This window comes from Pholis gunnellus (assembly GCF_910591455.1).
Source record: "Pholis gunnellus genome assembly, chromosome: 19".
In the NCBI taxonomy this organism is placed as follows: domain Eukaryota; kingdom Metazoa; phylum Chordata; class Actinopteri; order Perciformes; family Pholidae; genus Pholis; species Pholis gunnellus.
This window is the reverse complement of record NC_136546.1, coordinates 3,237,283-3,257,335: the sequence shown is the minus strand read 5'-3', so window position 1 is coordinate 3,257,335 and position 20,053 is coordinate 3,237,283. Positions and strand designations below refer to the sequence as shown.

The window sequence follows — 20,053 nt, the reverse complement described above, 5'->3', positions numbered from 1 at the left end:
AACAATTTTTCTGCACAAGCGAGCTCCCTACACTATGACTGCAGAGGACATGTTCAGCTCAGGTTCAAACTGCACCATCTTTTCATTAAATACATTTGAGAAGTTGAAAATTCGGGTCGCGGCTTGTCATTGAGTGGTGATGGTGGGTCCCGCAGCCAGACCAGTGGAAAACCACTGGTCTACATCACCCCAAAAAACATAAAGGCTAAGATCATAAAATCTATTTTACGACTCCCACCCACTCATAGGCTAAGAGCATCTTAAGAAGCTCCAGAACCTGAAGGAGGCCCCAAATAATGAGTTAAAATTCCACCCAGTTACTTTAAAATGTCAGCTGTGAATTCCCTCATCATTTCTAAAATGTACAGGCAGTCAGTGTAATGAAGCTAACATCTACTAAGTAATAAGTATAAAGTGTTAAACAAGGTGGAGTTGATTTATTACCAGAGAAATGTGAGCGTCTAACAAGGAAGTTAATCTCTCATAAGGAAGCATGACTAAACAAATACACTTTAGGAGGAAACTAAGTACCTTATTTTCGTTGGCCTTTAACTGCAGGAAGTTTTCGTCTGTCACGAAGGCAGTCATGAAGAACTGATCATTAGGATTAGAATGGTGACACCTTCTCATACTGTGTTGTTGCAGAAAAAATTTAGCAATTTTTCAACCAATTTGTACTAGTGAACTAAATATAACAAGACCACACTCGTGTTGCCTTGAGCAAAATTTGCTGAAAAATAAAACAAAACAAAAAAGTCTGTATTTTCAGTTTACATGTTCAGTAGACTATATATTCCATAAACCACACTTATAACTGTCCAAAAAATAAGTTTCATGTGAAGAAAAGCTGGATAGAAAGTTTCTTCCCTCTATATGACAACGCATGAAGAAATCCCTGCACTTTATTATTAGCCTCCTGGTAACAAAATGCTTATGCACCAGCACAATCTCACATTATGTCTTGCAGTTTTAAGCATCTACTGTATGCTATCATCGGCTATACTTCATGGAATGTTAAACATGACATCTATTGCACTTCTGTCCATCATGGGAGAGGGATCCCTCCTCTGTTGCTCTATGTCTCTTCCTCTTTTTTCCCCCGTTAAAGGGGAGTGTTCCGGGACAAGAGGATGTCAAATGTGTACATATTGTAAAGCCCTCTGAGGCAAATTTGTAATTTGTGATTTTGGGCTATACAAAAATAAATTGAATTGAATTGAATGGAATACATGTATACGTGTCCTCTGACCGATTTGGTAATGAGAAATCATTGTGTTGCTTGTATTCGCTCTCTAGTTGGGATGGCGTTGTCAACGGCCATGGGATTCTTGGTGGTTCTTCTGGTTATATACCACAGTCTGCAGAATCAGGGATACAGAGAGTCTCTGAATGTATTCTTTGAGGTAAGAATAACAATTAATAAGGAACAAAACTCAACTGTCACTAAAGATGTGAGATATCTCAATGTGGTGTGTAGTTATGCCAGTATTCATTTACAGTTATTATTTTATGTCGACAAACAAGTATAATTGTAATAATAATAATCAAGAGGACATTGATTTTTTTTTTCCAGGAATTGGTGGGTACAAAAGCATCACACACTCATGCCAGAGAGAAAAGAGTGGGTGAGTTACATTTTGATATTATCAACAGAATAAAGTAATCCTGTCCTTATCTGGTCACTGAAATGTGGACTATTAATTGAACATCTGATTATGTGCGTCCCATGTCTTCACAGCTTCTTTGAGTTCGTCTAATTACGTATTCCAAGTTGTTATCAACACCTCTGACCTCGCGAGCCTCCAAATGCTTTTGAGCAACCTCAGTTTACCTCAACTGATCAACACAACCTCTGTAATTACCAGCATTAACACCACAACAGGTAAGACGTCCTTAAATTGTGTTGCCACATTGTTTATCAAATTAAAATATATTTTAATGTCACCGGTGAACATGTCATTGAACCTTGATGTCGTGCGCTGCTGTTCCTTCTCGTGCTGTAGTGTGTTCACTAACCGGGGCTGCATACCAGTGCAGATGTGAGGAGAGCTACGCCTGGTCATATAACAACTGCATTAACCGTGACGCCTGCGATGACATCGTCGGTGACACGTGTGGATGCATTAGTGTCCTTCCAGCTGATGACCAGTACTGTCAGCCGAACGTCAGTCGAGCTGGTAGGCCGCATGTGACACTCACTCACTACATAGTGTCATCACGCACAGAGATGTGTATCATCTGGACAAAAAAACATATGTTGATTATAGACGTGGGCCATTTTGAAATCCCGGCAGTATGATTTTCAATACTGTCATAAATACAAGCTCCGCTTTCTATTCATCTGTATTGATGTGGTGTATTGTGCCATCAGAGGTCGGTCTCTACGGTGTGACCATAGACTGTATATTAGGGCTGCAACTAACGATTATTTTAATAATCGTTTAATCTGTCGATTATTTCTTTGATTAATCGATGAATCGGATAAAAAAACAAAGCATTAATTTCCAACGGAAAAAATGGTGTGACGCTGTGGCGCGATAGCCTATCAGCGTTGAGATGTTTCTCCTGTCATCACTGACGTCCTGCCGTTGTTGAATCAGAGATCTACGATCCCTCATAGCTGTAGAGACCGGACCAAACTATGTGTATACATGTGTGTGTGTAAACCATATAGTGTAAACAATGAATCGACGCTGCCGTATTTACGTCTATACGTATTTACGTTCTATTGTGAGTGTTGATGGAGCGGCTACAATGTTAGCATAGCCTAGCACTGATCGATCCGAGCTCCATTGAGAAGTACAAATGGGCATCATTACGTAGTTATTTCGGAGTCCCTTTTTGTCGGTTTATTGCCGTTAAATCACAGCCAAATCAGTTTATTTTGTGTTCATACAGCTGTAGTAAACAGCCGGTGTGGCTTGCTAGACACAGTGAGCTCGATGAAATCCACGGAGCTCCTCCGGACTATGTTATGAACCAGACATGACGGCGTTTAGTTTCCCGTGATACCTGGGACTTCCACAACACGTACTAGGCAGAAATACAGGTTATTTTTCCATGGTTGATGGCGGACAGTTGAACGGCTTTCAGGCCGATAAGCCGCGCCCCCTCTCCTGTGCGTCCAGCGCGATTCACGCGAATGAACACAAAAAGTCCCCGGAGAGACCGGCGGCGCGAATGACGTGATTCACGCCGCGTTCATCGCGTTTGGTGTGAACACGGCATTATTGAGTGGCGTAATAATCGCGCGACACAATGAATCAATAATGAAATTCGTTGCCAACTCTTTTAATAATCGATTTTATCGATTCGTTGTTGCAGCCCTACTGTATATAACAGTGTATTCAATTAAAGTTCAGTGAGGTCCATTTAGAGAGTTTCCTCATGCAAAGCTCTGGAACATCACACTAATGTCTAACTTGCGCTATGATTTAGTCCAATATATATTGAAGTATTCTAGCAGTTGTATCCACTGACTGTCAAATCAAATATAGAAAGTTCAATTGAATAATATCTCAATATTTATTGTCAGTTTTCAAATTGAACTGGATGAATTATAAATAATACATAATAATAAAGAAATGATCTTCTCTCATTTGAACTACAATAAAGGCTAGATTAAAAAATGTAAAAACATTACAGAAAGCTTTTGAAAAATGTTTATCTTAAAATAAAGTACCTACTTATATTCTGTTAATTCAGGTGTGAAATGATGTCACCCAATAAACAGACGATATATTCTTCTCATCTTCTAACAAGAATGGCGTTCTCCACTTTTCTTTTTGGAGAACGCCATGTGAAATAACTTCTCTGAATCACGTACTATTCCGACTGTTCGGCCTCCTGTCCAGTCTCTTCCATGTGTTTATATCTCACTCAAGCCGCGATGCTTATTGGAATACACATATTTGATTGGCGAAGTAGCATCATGTGATACAATTTACAACGCATATAAGAAGTGGACATAGTCACCGGGAAGTCACCCATTGGTCCGTGGACTGCTGTTTTAAAAACATAGAGACGCCGTGTACAGTTCCGGCGGTAGCGACCTATCAATCACTAGGTAGCCCCGCCCTAAAGCCTACTCTGTTCTATTTGACTCTAAATGGACCATAATTTACTAAATTAACATCATGCTGTATTGAAGAAGACTTGAAACTAGAGATTGAGATCATAAACTCATGTTTACTGAGGTAATAAATCAAGAGAGGAGTAGAGTCATTTTCTCATAGACTTCTATACAACCAGAGGAGTCAGGGTTAGACTTCTTTATTAGAAAGAATGCAGGTTTAAGACACTTCCACATTGGCTTCACTTTTCAGAACCGGAGCTTGCCGACAGGGTGTAACAGGCAGCTGAGTGGTGAAAGATGGTGACTGTGCGGCGTAGAAATGAAATATACTGTGGTAAAATAAGATGGCGTGTCCTCAATGCCGAGGAGGATTTGTTAATAACTGTACACTCGTATCTCATATTTATGGACTATTTTATCACCCTTATACATACCCTATAAAAATTACGAAGTAAAGTATTAAATGTATTATAATGAAATAATGATGCTTCGGTGCCTGCTGTGTGCGGCGTTAAAGTCCCGACACCCCCAAATGGTACAACACATGAAATGTAGAGATTGAACATCTGTGTGTGTTTGTGGTTCTGAAGATTGGCGCAATAAAATCAAAAAGATTGCATCACTCTTGGGAGCGTCCGTTGTAGCTATCCAGCTTTCAATGGTTTGGAAATTCATACTGCATGTCCGCCTCTAGGCTCGTACAACATACGCAGACGTGAAATGTCCCAATTCAGGCAAAAATGCTTGCTGAAAAATAATGAACAGTGCACTAAGGTCAACATTATGTCATGGTTACAGCATACTGTATAATAAAAAGTGTTGTGAATATGGTTGTGTATGACGGTGATAGATTTCCAAGATAGATTTTGTTGTCCTGTTCTCCTCCACAGACCCAGTGGGCATTGATATAGTCCTGGACTTGCGCATCCCAGTCTCCAGTGTTCCATCAAATTTCATTCAGCATTTTAGGAACACTCTGACACGTTTGTCGTTACCCCACACCATCAATCACTCTTTAAAAGTAATAGGCTTGAATTTCACCACAGGTAAGAACTTTTGCTGCTTATTTGTTTCCTTATGTAAGTTGTATGGTTGGCATAGTGCTGTTTTATCAAGTAGTGTCTGATCTATGGCTCAAAGATTCTTTTTTCTTTTTCTTTCTTTTGTTCTCTAAAAGGGTGCTTTCCAAACTCCCCTGGAGAACTGCAGTGTGAGTGTGAGGAACAGTTTGCTTGGTCATGTGACAAGTGTTACATCTACGGTGCGTGCAATAATGCGTCCAATCAAAACTGTGGGTGCATAAATGGACTTCCCTCTGACGGAGAGTTCTGTGAACCAATCACAAGTAAGCATTGCTATTTCCTAGCCGTTCCAATAAAACGATGCCGTCTGCATAAAAGGTGGAATGGATAAATATGGACTGTATCTGTCTGGCTGTTCTAAATGTGTTGAAATAAACATGCTTTGGGTTGAAAAAAAAAATATGTTGTTATAATTGAACCTCCAATGTTGCTCTGCAGATGTGTCTCAATGTTCAGCCCTAACAGGTATGGGATTTTTCTGTCACTTTGTTTTGCATGGATAAAGTTCAACAAAGTATTTCAAAATAGGAAAGCATACATTGACAAGGATTGTGCTACAGAATACATTTTTATTTTTTACAGAGACAAAAATGGCAACAACCCCAATGACGACAACCACACCAATGAACTCAACAACAATGACAACCACAACAACACCAATGAACTCAACAACAATGACAAACACAACACCAATGAACTCAACAACAATGACAAACACAACACCAATGAACTCAACAACAATGACAAACACAACACCAATGAACTCAACAACAATGACAAACACAACACAAATGAACTCAACCACAATACCACCAATGAACTCAACAACAATGGCAACCACAACACCAATGAACTCAACAACAATGACAAACACAACACCAATGAACTCAACAACAATGACAAACACAACACCAATGAACTCAACCACAATACCACCAATGAACTCAACAACAATGACAAACACAACACCAATGAACTCAACCACAATACCACCAATGAACTCAACAATGGCAACCACAACACCAATGAACTCAACAACAATTGCAACCACAACGACACCAACAACAATAACAGAAGGTAGGAAAATGAAGAGAATCAAATGGCATGTATCTCATGAAATAGCTTCATTGTGTTAACAACTGTTTCTGTTGTAGTGAGGAACCTCTCATTCACCATGGACTTGACTTTTGATTTTTCATACAATAACCCAACCCATAGCGTTTACCAAAACGTTTTTAAGTCTGTGAGTCTTAATTTGTCTTCTGCCTCCTTGATTCAGTTTTCTCACACTGTTGATGCAATGAATGTATGTGATGTTTGACCCTGATTTTTGTGGATCGGATAAAAAGCAGAAAATGTCCCTGTCTCAAACAGATTGAAAAACAAAGTCGAACGCACATCTCAACCTTTAAAGCAGTACAGTCAATTAAGTTCCGGTAAGTAAAATTGTTATTCTTTTGATATTACTCTTCTTAAATCAGGAACGGGTCAGATTGCAGCCGCCATGGTTGATTATTGGTTTACGCAGGACAGGAACGTCTAGTGGCCAGAACAGGAAAGCCCAGTAGACCGTGCCTTTGCTTGAGATGCACTGCCAGTAGCTGGTATACTGACTTTTCTTTTTTGTTTGCTCAGTAACTTTACTGTCTTGTTCATGTCATTCGGTTCTAAGTATGATTTAACCAAACTCTTAAATCACCATTATTTGTGACTTTGATAAAACATGTTGGACAAACAAAGCTAACTAATTGCTTAGTGTTACAGCAACATCAGTTATTTGTACCAACTCGATTTAAACTAAGATAGCTTTGAGGCAGTTCAAAATCCACTGATGCTAATAATGTAACAATGCCCTCACATGGCCGGCACAAGACAACTATTAACATAAATCATAACATGTGAAAAAAGCTCATTTTGGTTTGTTGTCTGGTGTGTCTTTACGGTGAAGTATGTATGGTACATGGATGTACTGATGTACCGTTTAATAGACCCCAAATGAGGCAGACCACATATCCAGCCATAATCACAATACACATGCACAAAGTAATCACAGACAGCTGCTCTTTAAAGTATAACAGCGTTTATTAAGTTCCAATAATAATGATCTAATCAACTAATATCTAAAACTAACAACAAACTATACATCTATGATCTAAAATCAACAAACTGTGGTAAGAGGGAAAGTGTGTGTGTGTGTGTGTGTGTAGGGGGGAGGGGCAAGAGAACAGCTCAGACAACGTATGATGTAATTTAAAACGTGGCGACGTCGCCACAACCCCGGAGCTACATTAGCTTAAAGCTCTATGTGTGTATGGGTTAGTAAAAGAAAAGAGAAATTTAACAAAACAAACTAAACCCTACAAAAACAAAATGAGATCCTCCTGAGTACGGAAGGTTGTTCTCTCATCTACAGAAACACAGCTGACGACTGATTCGCACAGCTACGGTTCTGACCTTTCAACCAATGAAACAGAAACTTCCGGTCTCACCAGTAGTGAAACATCTCAACACGATTGCAGCAGTATTGACATACACAGCATTAACGATCTTGGTCGTTAATCTCGGCGTTTGTTGAGTATACACACCACATTATAAAAATGACACAGTAACTTAAGCAACACAAACAAGATAATAAACACCATAGACTAAATCTGCCCAGACTATTTGCCTTACTATGAGTCGATTTCGTGGCGGTCGATGCGGTCCTTCTGAGTTTCTCTGCTGACTCAGGCTACGCAGCCCCGTGCTGCGCGATGACGAAACTCTCTGTGTCAGAGATATTTCCTTCGGTTCGTTAAAGGAATTTCCCGTCCTTGTAACCGGCATGGATAGACTTAGATGGGAAATAGAAGTCGTCCTCTTTCTCTGAAGAAGTCAGTTTCTTCACTTCTGCAGGAAAATTGTCCGCTTCCTCTTCCAGGATACGAACAAAATCAAAACAAACAAACAGTCCAGTAGATTCGTCCAGCGAATGTATAACTGTTTAACCTAGGATTTTCTTTTTAAACACAGCAACGTTGTGTGCCTCCTACATGTGAATTGAATCACACCGAATGGCATAGAGATGGGGGAGCAAGGCTGTTTTATGGAAACAGGACTGATCCACAGGGCACCTGGGGTGTCTGTGGGCCTTGGCCAATGGGAGGACAGCATTGTATTTTGGTGAAAACTTCTTTCTGGTGGGGGTTTGGATGCTATCTACCCAAATTAGGATGGGCCTTGCCTGCAGAATTGGCAGGCCCAGATCTCTTTGTCTCAAGAGCACATGGCGAAGCCAAGTACAGTCCCAACATAGCATACTATGTTAGCAATTTTTGTGTGAATTGTTATGAAATTGACAACATTTTACCTACCTGCTTGTGATTGAATTTTCATTGGGATTCAATTCTGCATTACAGGAGCGGTAGCACCATCTGCAACTATGCTTTAGGAGCAACGTCTTTTCAAGACACGGAAATAAATGCTGTAAAGGCAGGAATATTTACAGAGCTGTCAGAAAACTACACAATGTTTTATGACAGTAAGACCCTTTTACACATTTTGGAAATAACAAACACTGTTTGTTATATCAGGAATGCCTGATCATTTTGTCTGGTAATTCACTGGCCTGTGTGTCTGTTTTTCTCAAAGGCCCTACCGCCTTAGTGTTTGATCCAATTCAAGTACTTTTTAGGAGAAAAGTAACTGTGACATGTGGCCCACCACCATTGGATCTCAATTTTGGCACTAACTGGACTGCAGAGTGGAAACGTGACAACGACGTAATTCGCAAAGATGATCTACACGAGTTCACAAATGGAGGAGCAACGCTTACTGTGTTACAGTTTTTTAGCACAGACAATGGTAAGAAATAGATCCAGTATGGCGCAGTCAATAAATGATTTGTATATTTGGCTCAGGTGACACTTCCAAGTCATGCACATTTACAACATAGGCCTAGGTGCCTTCCAGGACTGACCTGTGTGAATTGATTGGCTTAAGGGGAATTAGAATTACAATGCAAAACCAACACCTACACTGTCATTTGCTTAGCCTGACCCACCAATTTAAAAAATATTAATCTGGTGATGGTTGATTCCATTTTACCAAAATATAAAAAATGTAGACGTGGTTTTACTCCGCACAGCTACATTTATGTATTTGGCTGAAATTTTTACCTAAAATAGTAAAAACATTTTTCTACTGAGGAGGCCTCAGTATTTTTTTTTCATCAACAAATGAAGTGTGGAAAATCTCTTTGTCGAAAAATCTGAATATTCCTTTTACCCCTCAGCCTCTAGGGGGGTCATGTCTGTTTGAATGACAGGGTGAGCTCCGGCAGTGGGCCGAGACCAAAAAGTAAACAAAGCTGCATCGTAGCCATAGTTGAAGTCATGGGTAGACAGCGTGAGAAAGAAGTATTAACGATTTAGGACCACACCAGCATCTAAACAGACCAAAGTTACCAGCTGCAATGACGGGCTGCAGCTGAACAGCTAATTGGCTTTTTAGCTTGCAAGCTGATGTTAGCAGCTTAGCGCACTTTTCCATACTGAATGTTTGTTTGGTCACTCGTCGAATGAGCTAAGGACAAGTGTTCATGTTTTTAAGTTGGATCTAAAGGACACTTTAGCTAATCTTGGTTGTTGCTCTTGTGCTGTGTAGCAGGTTTTTTCCTGACTGTCTGCCCAAAGAACACTAACGTTACTGCTTTTTGCAAATAGGGTGTTTAAAATGATGCGATAAAAAACAAATGTTTATTGAGTTATTCCAAATAACATGACATATAAAAACATGCAGTTTACTATGGATATAAAGGCACTCCTGAACAAAACACAAAGGCACGTTTGCTTCGTCGTACTTGCTGACAAGGTACTGAAATCTATGAAAAAGAAACCATCCGACACTTAATAAAAACACCACTCAAAAGTCAAAAATGAAAATAGAAATTAAATATTGATAGTAGGTAACTACACAACTTCAGCAAAATCTTCCCCCTGAGAAATGTCATAACTGAGCCCCAAAACTTATGAAAAGTGTTGTATTTCTCTTTAATTTACAGCTACGTTTTTCCACGGCCAGACAATGAACTAATCCATCAACCCAGCTATGCTTGCCTGATCATGGGTTCCATGACAGAGCAATTTTATGCTTAGCTTCAAGTAAACAGAATATGACCATAATTTGTTTTATTTAATTTGTTTACTGGGAGACATCCAAAAATACTGAGGTTAGGTCTAGTGGAAGCAACTCTTTTGTGGTTAAGAACAAAGTTATTAATATTATCTCCTTCCAATTCCCCTGTATGGCTGGGCATTCCCAAAAGCAATGGAACAAGTTGAGCTTGTGTATACCACATTTGATAGAGAAAACAGGTGTATTAGGGTTGATGCGGTGTTGTAAAACCTCTGTAATTTATACTCATTATCCATTTGCACTGAAGCAACCTGACCGGAGTATATTTAGTTTGGTCTCGAGATTGTAAACAACTATCTCGTCATTCCTCTAGTGTAATTTCTTCATCATGAATATTTATTTGATTAGCTGTTTGGAAGCAAGAGAACCAACCGTATTATTGATTAATGAATGCAAAAGTAGGGGACGCCATCATGAAACTGAAAACACAAGACATGTCATTTTCAGCTAAGATATGTGTGCTGTGCTATTTATTTTTTTAGTTAGACTTTAAAAAGGTATCCATGGATACCATTCAGATCTCTTAAATCAAAGCTTTCAGCACAAAATAGTTGGAAATTGTGGAAGAATATTGCTTCCACTATATCTAAATCTTTATCGCTATACATAAATGCTGCTTTAGGTTGTGGCCCCCCCTTGTAACCTAGTGGTGGTGTCATCCCTAACATTGTTAGATTTGTTTGGCAACACTTTGATTTCACTTGAACTGATGATCGCCTTCAATTTCAGGACGTTATGAATGTACGTTGAGAAGAGGAGACAAATCAGCCTTCAGACAGAGATCCAACGGAGAATACAAACACAAACCGAGACCCATGATCGAAGTGTCACCAGTCAGAAGAACTGTTCAATGTCAGAAAGAAAAGGAAGTGCTACTGAATTGCTCTGTCAACAGCCCATTTGAGGTTGAGATTAAAGACATACCCACCGAAGGTAAGCCTGAAACCAAAAAAAAGCACCAAGAGGAAAATCTGCTTTTGGGACATTTTTACATATTTATGTAGTTCTCAGACAACTATTTGAGCTGTATACATATATTTCAACCAAAGAATGCTGGTTGTCTAGTCCAAGTTCAGTGTTGTTTTTTGTACGTTTAGGCACAAACAAGCTCACCCATCGCTTTCCAATCAACTGTGCAAACAGAGAAGAGATCATCACCTGTCAAGTGAAAGGCTATACAGACTTTAGTAAAGCTATAACATTGGTGTTAACCACACAGAGTAAGTATTGATCCAGACATTACAGAGCATTGAAATAACATCCAGGCCAAGATGTGTTTTCCTGTAATTAGCAGTACTGAGGTCAAAACCTATTCTGTTCTCTCTAGCTTCATTTCAATGCGAGGATGATGTCTTTGGTGTTGGAAATGAAGGCGACGTGACCGAAGCTCCCTGCGAAGAGGACGAGGTGGGAGAAAAGACAGTAGTTTGTGGGGCAGATGGTTTGTGGAGAGTACAGAGAGACGACTGCATCCTAGGAGCACTTCAGGAGCTGCTCGAGCAGTTGGAGGTTAGTTACTTCTCCAGCTGTTTGACACCAAAATCGCATTGACCGGCAGATTCAGTGAAATGGTTAACTCAGGCATGGGGCCTCTATCGTGCCTGTGTCACGGTCTTGGCCGTAGTAGTAGAATTATTGCGATAAAGAGCATAGCGTTTAGGGGGATCCATCTATATATAAATATGTTTTCTTAAGTGTGCAAGAACCTGAAAATAAGAATCGTTTTTTTGTGACCTTACACGGAGAGCTTCCTCTTCTCGGAGGCGACCGCCATATTTCTACCATAGACATAAAAATAAGAAATAAGAAGTGGACGTAGTCGTCGTCACCCATTGTTTTGTGGACTACAGTTTTGAAGCCCTGAGTTCAGCATTTTGGCCATAGATATCTTAGATTTTGGCCGTTGCCATCTCGTTTTTTTGCAAACATTGAATGGAAGTGACCATATTTGGACTGCGGAGGAATCAAGCCATGACAGAGATGCTGTTAGCGACCTGTTAATCACACCCTAAAGCAGGGGTAAGCAACCCGCGGCTACGGAGCTGCATGCAGCTATTCAGCCCCTCCGAGGCTACATCCACACTAATATGTTTTAAAACGAAAACGATCTCCGTCCACATGGTGTTTCAGCATCGTTTTCTAGATGATCTCCGTCCAGACTAAAACGCCTGAAAATTAATATCACCTGACTATTCACGTACAGTGGGCATGCGGCTGCCGGTGTAAACAAGATTGCACTAGTGACAAAGTTCTGTTTAGCAAGCTGTTTTAGCTTTTAATATCTGACGTTTCGCACTTCCACACACCACTGTGAACGCAGCATAGTATCCTTGCGATGGCGTCCGCGATAAAGGCTCAAAATGTGGCAGCGGCAGCTAGTAGAGGCACTTCCTGCTGCTAGCTCAGCTGCCGTGTGTGTGAGGAGCCGCGGCAGTTTAGCCTTTATTTGTCGTCATTTGACAATATGCAACAATACATTAAGGTCCTTGAAGGTATGACTGTTGGTAGTTGTAATTGGTTTAGTAAAAAAAGTAGAGGCTAAAACAGCTTGCTAAACAGAACTTTGTCACTAGTGAAATTCTTTTTACTTGCAATCACGTGAATATGGTGTATGGAAAGTGTTGAATCATAATTCTCGCGGTGCCCACGTTACCTGAAGGCAACATGGTTGAGGACGGCCTTCTTTGTTATGCTGTCACTCATGATGACACGCCCCTCTCAGTTGATACCACGCCCCCCACGCTAGATCAGGGTCAAAAGTCTGAACTGAAAAAAAAGATCTGAAAGTGAAAAAAAGATTTGAAACCAAATAAAAAAAGAAGATTTGAATCTGAAAATATAAGAACTAAAATATGTGAAAGTGAAAAACGAAAAAGAAAAAATGTATTCAAAATAATTCCAGAGCTGAATCAAAATTATATTCAACCTAAATAAAAATAAGTGAATGAAATTTTTTTTTTTTTAATACATTGCTGTATTGTTGTTATGTTATGTTCAAGACCACAACTTCAACTTTCAGGTTCAGATTTGTTTTTCAAATGAACAAAACTTTTCACCTGGATTTAGCTCCATAATTTTCTCAAAGACTTTAATATTATCTGACTTTTTTGCAACCGAAGGAGTCGCCCCCTGATGGCCAGTAGAGATAATGCACATTTAAGGCACTTCTGCATTGGTTTCAATTTACAGAACCAGAGGTTACCACCATGTTTCCTACAGTAGCTCAGAACGGACAAATCATTCACTGGCTCTAGATAGGGACATTTGCATTTTCATGGTGGCCACTACAATCTACAACATCACCTCTAGATGGAGCCAAATTCCACACATTGCACCTTTAGGTAAAACTCTTACAGTAATACCACACAGTAAAAGTTAACCTTCACATTCAAAATATTTTCAGGGTAAATGTAGTAGAATGACAGTGTTTCCTCTGAAATAGAGGGGACTGAATCCCTCCTAGAATGGAATAGAAGTATAAACATAAAGTGGAGGGCACATTTGACAGTCATTTAAAAAAACCAACTTTTTTAGTTATAGCAGTCTAAATATGAGTTAGAATAGTAAAATAATTGTATATGTTTTTTTTTATTTATCTTATCATAATCATAGATCTAGACACAAAGTAATTACATGACTTTGTCAGCCAACTAGCTAATTGTTGAGTCCAGAACCTCTCGGTACTGTGGAAGACTGCACGTCTCTCAGCCGTGAACTGTGGACGGCCCTTCTGTGTGAGGTTGGATGTTCTCTCTGCATCAGCTCGGTTTTTTTCTTGGTTCTCCAGCTTCCTCCCACAGTCCAAAGACATGCAATTGAGGACTCTAAATTAAATGTGAATGGTGTCTCTATGTGTGATAGCCGATCCCAGTGTCAGCAGGGATCGACTCCAGCCACTCAGTCACCCTGAATAAGATAAACTGTTACGGATAATGGGTGGATGAATGTGTAATATCTGCCATCATGCTCCAAAGAAATAGGGAGCAGCATTTCACAGCAGGGCAAGAATATGCAATATTTGACCAGACTACTGAAGTTCTTCACACATATTTACAGGCGTCTGCCTATAGTTTATGTCAGCCATCTGTGTGATTATGCCACTAATCTGGGCTGCATGGCCTGTGCTTTGATAGTTTATTTATTGGACTAAATACAAAGTGGAGGAAATGGTTTCATCCTCCCCGCCACCAGGAGACCACCCCACCAGGACTAGAGCATGCAGCGACCCCAGCAAACCTGTGCAGCAGCAGCAACAGAAGGTTCGCTGATCCGGCGAGTTGAACAGTGCCCCTGGATCAAACCCCCACTAACAGCTAACTGGAAGTCCGTTTTCCCTGAGCTGCGCCCTTCTCTCCTCTTCCAGCGAAGCAGCCTCCCAGCGGTTGGGAGGACGAAACGCAAAGATTGTTCTCATTTCTGTCACTTTAGATTTAATCTAATAAACAAACTATCGAAGCGTAACTTCACTGGACTAACTAGCCTGTGGGGCAGCTGTACTCTTTCATCCTCGCATGTTGGATTTATGACAGACTGGGTGCTTTTAAACAAAAATTCGAGCCAGGTCCTACACATTGCACCTTCAAAGGGGATGAGAGGAGCTTAACAAGTTGGTCATTATTCAGGCTTGCATCTACTCCACCAGCTGATACTGTATTCCACCTCATAATGATGTATTTCTTCACTGCACTACTGCCAATTGTCAAAATTGCAAAATGTTGGTCTCACCCACATGCACAAGAAAGACTGTTGGATTTTTCTACAAATAAAAACTCATCGGTATAATTTCAAATATGCTCTAAGTGAATAAAAATCCTACACATTGTAACTTTGATTCGATGCTTGAGATACCGTTAAAAGTTAACACTTTTTTTCCATTTTGAATCTTACAGTTCTTGAATAACAATTCATTGCCAGCATTCTTGAAACAACTCAGCAACGTCAATCTCAACTCCACCGAGAAAGTGGTTGAATCTCCTGCAAACATTAACGCCGTTGTTGTCATACTTGACAACGTAGCCAACTTGAGTATCCCAATAACTAATACTTCGATGAGGGTATGTGAATAGGTCTGCTGGTTTACACAATAACTAATTTACTAAACAATATTGCATTTCGCATGATCTAATAGCTTCTTTCTTTTCCATCTAGGATATCCTGTTAACCACAGGTGTCCTCACCACAAATGGATCAACGGAATCATGGGACATTCTAAACACTGATAATGCCAGAAACATCTCAGTATCAGGACCTAAAGGCGTCAGTTCAACATTGTTATTGGCTATTGAGACGTTAACAAGTAGAATTACCAATGACTCCTTTGACATCAACACGCCTCATATTCTCCTGAACAAAACTACATTCACTGACGATTTCAAGGCCGAGTTTAATTCTTCGGTAGCGATAAATGTACTGGGGTCTGATGGAGGAAATAAGTCCATCACCGTGATAACATTTGCCTCAATGGATAACGTGCTCCCTGTAAGAGATGAGGACAATTCACCCTTCAACGTCATCAACGGTAGAGTCGTGCTTGTTCAGTCCAGTGGCGCCATCAATAATGTTTCCTTCACTTTCGATATTTTTGATGAAGCTCTCGGGAACCCCAAGTGTGTTTTCTGGAACTTCAGCCTCTTTGAGGGCATCGGGGGATGGGACGACGAGGGCTGTGAGTTGGTACACCACCCCAACAAAACGGTCACCTGCAACTGCAACCACCTGACCTCGTTCTCTATTCTCATGTCACCCTACCTTCCAGATGACCCTGCTTTGTTGTTTTTGTTGAAATATATAACCTACATTGGAGTTGGCATATCTATAGCTTCCTTGGTCATATGCCTCATAATTGAAGCTGTCATATGGAGGAAAATAAGGAAGAACACCACATCTTACTTGCGACATGTTTCCATTGTTAACATTGCCGTGTCTCTCCTGATTGCAAACGTATGGTTTATTATCGGGGCATTCATTTCAGATGCAGATGAGAAAGACCCACCAGCATGCATTACGGCCACTTTTTTTATCCATTTTTTCTACCTGGCCCTGTTCTTCTGGATGTTAGCCTCAGGTCTGCTGTTGCTCTACCGCACGGTTAATGTCTTCGACGGGGGATTGTCCAAAAAATCTATGTTGGCTATTGGGTTCACTCTAGGCTATGGGGCGCCTCTTGTCACCGCAATCATAACTATAGCTGTAACACAACCCAAAGAGGCATACATCCGATATACTGGCTGCTGGCTCAACTGGGACCAGTCCAAAGCTCTGCTGGCCTTTGTGGTCCCTGTGCTGTTAATAGTGGTGATAAACCTTATAATCCTGTTGGTAGTGATATACAAAATGTTAAGAAGAAGGGTAGTGGCGAACGCTGCACAAGCAGCTGAGAGGCACGTTCTGGTAGTTATTATCAGGAGTTTGGCTGTCCTCACACCATTTTTCGGATTAACTTGGGGTCTGGGAGTCGGAACAATGGCCAAACCAAACAATAGAGGAATCCATGTTTCATTCGCATTCTTCAATTCACTGCAGGTACAAACAAGAGTAATAATACTGATCAACATATAACTGTATACTGTGGTACCTAAATGTTCTCTATAGATTCTGAATAGTGCATTTGCTTTTTGTCAGTGAAACTTTCATAGCTACTCTTTGTGTCTTTCTGTAAAGGGTTTCTTCATATTGGTGTTTGGAACGCTTTTGGACAAAAAGGTTTGTGTCTAAATATTAAAATTTTGAATCAACTGCTCAAATAATTAAAAGGGAAATCCACTTACTGCTAGAATCCACATACGTTATGTTTTATATACGAATTTGCTTCCAAGCACTAGGCAAAGAGATGAATCTCTAGAGAGTAAATAATGAGACAGATTCAAGGACATGTTATAGCAACCATTGTGATTGTACTAGGTATAATTTCTTCATTTAATACTACTAATACTATTATAATAAACTCAGAGTTAGCAGGCATTCAGACTGAACATGGCACTACATTTGAAAAACATTGGTGTGGATGTGTTGTCACAGGAACTAGTGGTGATTGATTGTGATAAGATTTAGAAAGTCCAGTTTGAATAATCCATCCATGAGTTTGAAGGTTTATGAGACGCAAAACTCTGCCTAACAGTTTAGGGAACTACATAAAATCATACTTGTCGACCCTTGTAAAATTGTTTCAATTTAAACAAATGTGTTTGAGTTTTCTATCAATGTGCTAATTTTTGAAAATGATCTTTTCAGGTGCGGTCAGAAATAGCAATAATGTCACAAAGTTCCAGAACTTGGACAAAGGTAAGAACTGTTTGCTACATCATGTCACTTTTTTGTTCATGGACTCAGATTTTTTGCAGATTTATAATTTTGCTTTTATTCTTGTTTTAGAGCACTAGCGCTGGAAGCTCATCATCGGGTGGATTGGGCTTTTTCCGGAACAGGAGAAGAGCAAGAGGTATAGCAACAATTTAGAAAAGAAAGAAACAAAAGAGCACATGCTGTATTTCTTAATTCTAGTGTAGCGGTTGTGTAAGCTCTGTAATGACTGGATGGATTGCCATGGAATTCAAAGTTTGTAAAATATCTCAACATTTTGATAGAGACTTTAATGTTTCCCAGAGTATCTTAAATGTAATGTAAAGTGGTGTTCTACAAATGTCACTTTGTCTAATACTTCTTCATGTGCTAATTAGCAAATGGTAGCATACACCCTAAACCAAGATTGTGACTTTGCTAAATGTTAACATCGAATGCCACTGATATCATTCAGACTGACATAACTAGCAACCATATGGGAAAAACTATTAATGATATCCTTTGAGTTTTAATTCGGCATTGGAGATACCGGCTATGATATCTCCCACTTGGCAGAAAGAATTACTGTGTAAACATAGGGATTGTGTAAACATAATTGTGAGCATGTTAGTATGCTGACCTTAGCATTCAGCTCAAAGTTCAAACTCCCAGAGCCACAAGCATGGCTGTAGATTCTCAGGGGAAAAATTCACAAAAAGGGTTGTGCGGCTTTTGCAGCACTTAAACCTACACTTTGTGAGTCAGGACCTGTATCTAGCACTTTTTCTTCAACAAGAACTGTGTTCTTGTCGCAAAGGCAATATTTACACTTTGCCACATGAATAATTGCACTCAGCTGCAAAGCTTTATGGGCTTGTTTGCGCTGGCGCAATATCCTTTGTGAATCGGACCTTGGGACGGGGCAGATAGCAGTTAACGACGATGGGCAATTCACCCTTCTCTGAGTCCCCTCAAACGCAAACTGGCCAATCATGGCATGGCATCGGCTATACGGCTCTGCTCCATAGACTGTCATGCAATCGTTTCTTCACGTTCAGGCTGGTTGAGTGGATTTGGAGCTAGTCATAGGGAAACGTTATGATACGTTGTGATACCCTACCCCCGGAGAGGCTGAAAGGAGATACGAGTTTCTAAAATGTTACGTTTCTGTGAAAGACCTGTGGAGCTAACATTAGCAGAGTAAATCAGCACATCATTAACTAGCGTTAGCACTTCTACTTCAACTACTAAAGGCATACTGAATGTATACACATGCTGCTTTTGCTTTTTAATGATGGTGACAGTGACTATGACCTATCCAGCTTTACAGGACCAGTGTTCCTAAATGTCATTGTCTTCTGTCTCAATCTGCTGAATCAGTTTCAGATCCTGGACATCCTGGATATATCCTTCAAACTCATTGCAGACCCTTACGAAAATTTGATATTATTTATTCAGTGAGTGCAGTTAGTGACAGTTTGGGCTCCATGGTAGTACCGTCAGATTGGCGGCTACAATCCGGTCTTTGTGAATTCGCCCATTAAGTCTTGTGTTGCTAGCAGTTGTCATAGTGTTTTGCCACAGACTTAATCACTTTCTTTTGTTTTTGCAGATGTTTTCCATGTGTCATCTAGTGACTCCGGCTCATCTCACTCTCAACACTTTACGACCTTAGCAGACAGCTCTGGTCAGTCAGGATGACAACCAACCCAGCAAACCAATGTGTAAAGGAAGTCACATACAGTCTATGAAGAGATTCCACTTTGGCACTTAATTAGAGTAAAACCAAAAAAGTATGACATTTAAAAGTATTCAGCACATCGTGATGTAAGGAGATGCAAAATGGCTCTGGGTTTTGGTTTACTTTGCAAATCAAATCAGTTAGACCAGGCCAGGCTGTCTTACACAGATCATTGAACTTGTTTGCTCAAGTTGTGGCAGCACAATGACAAATTGACTTGGACAGGACTATCAGTCAAATATAATTCCAAACTGGTAAAGGGAGTGACATGAATTACACCCAAAAAATGTAAAAAGCTGTATTTTTGATATGGAACCTTTGCTGCTATTTTAGCATGCTCAGTGACAGGACGATAGCCACTTTCCACTCTTCTCCTCCCAGATCTCGATAACGTTCTGTCACACTGCATGTGAAGTATACATCAACACACAAACCAGTTTAACATCATTGGCTGCTTTTGGCGGTATTATTTTTGCATATCCATGATGCAAATATAACTAGATATCCATTTATGCTTGTGTGTGCGTCTGTACGACAAATGCTATGTTGATAACCAGCGTGTATTTTGCTTGTATCATTTTTATAGTTTTGTGTTTGATATGGATGTTACCAAATGGCCTCACTGGGCTTTATTAAGGCTCCAACACATTAGTGTTTCAGAAAGAGCAGAATTTGTAATGCTGATGTTTTAGAAGAAATGGT

General features: G+C 40.0%; 1 protein-coding gene across 1 annotated transcript in view; it reads left to right on the top strand.

Moving 5' to 3' along the window:
- LOC306711635 (adhesion G-protein coupled receptor F1-like) overlaps positions 1-19,311 on the top strand; it is a gene marked incomplete at both ends in the record, with an annotated part of 32,926 nt that extends 13,615 nt beyond the window's left edge. Inside the window, 4 exons of the mRNA XM_079180651.1 lie at positions 15,481-16,854; positions 16,993-17,034; positions 17,704-17,770; positions 19,223-19,311. Coding sequence (XP_079036777.1) covers positions 15,481-16,854; positions 16,993-17,034; positions 17,704-17,770; positions 19,223-19,311 — 1,572 coding nt within the window. The remainder of the gene's footprint in view (positions 1-15,480; positions 16,855-16,992; positions 17,035-17,703; positions 17,771-19,222) is intronic.
- Between the last annotated feature and the right edge of the window lie 742 nt (positions 19,312-20,053).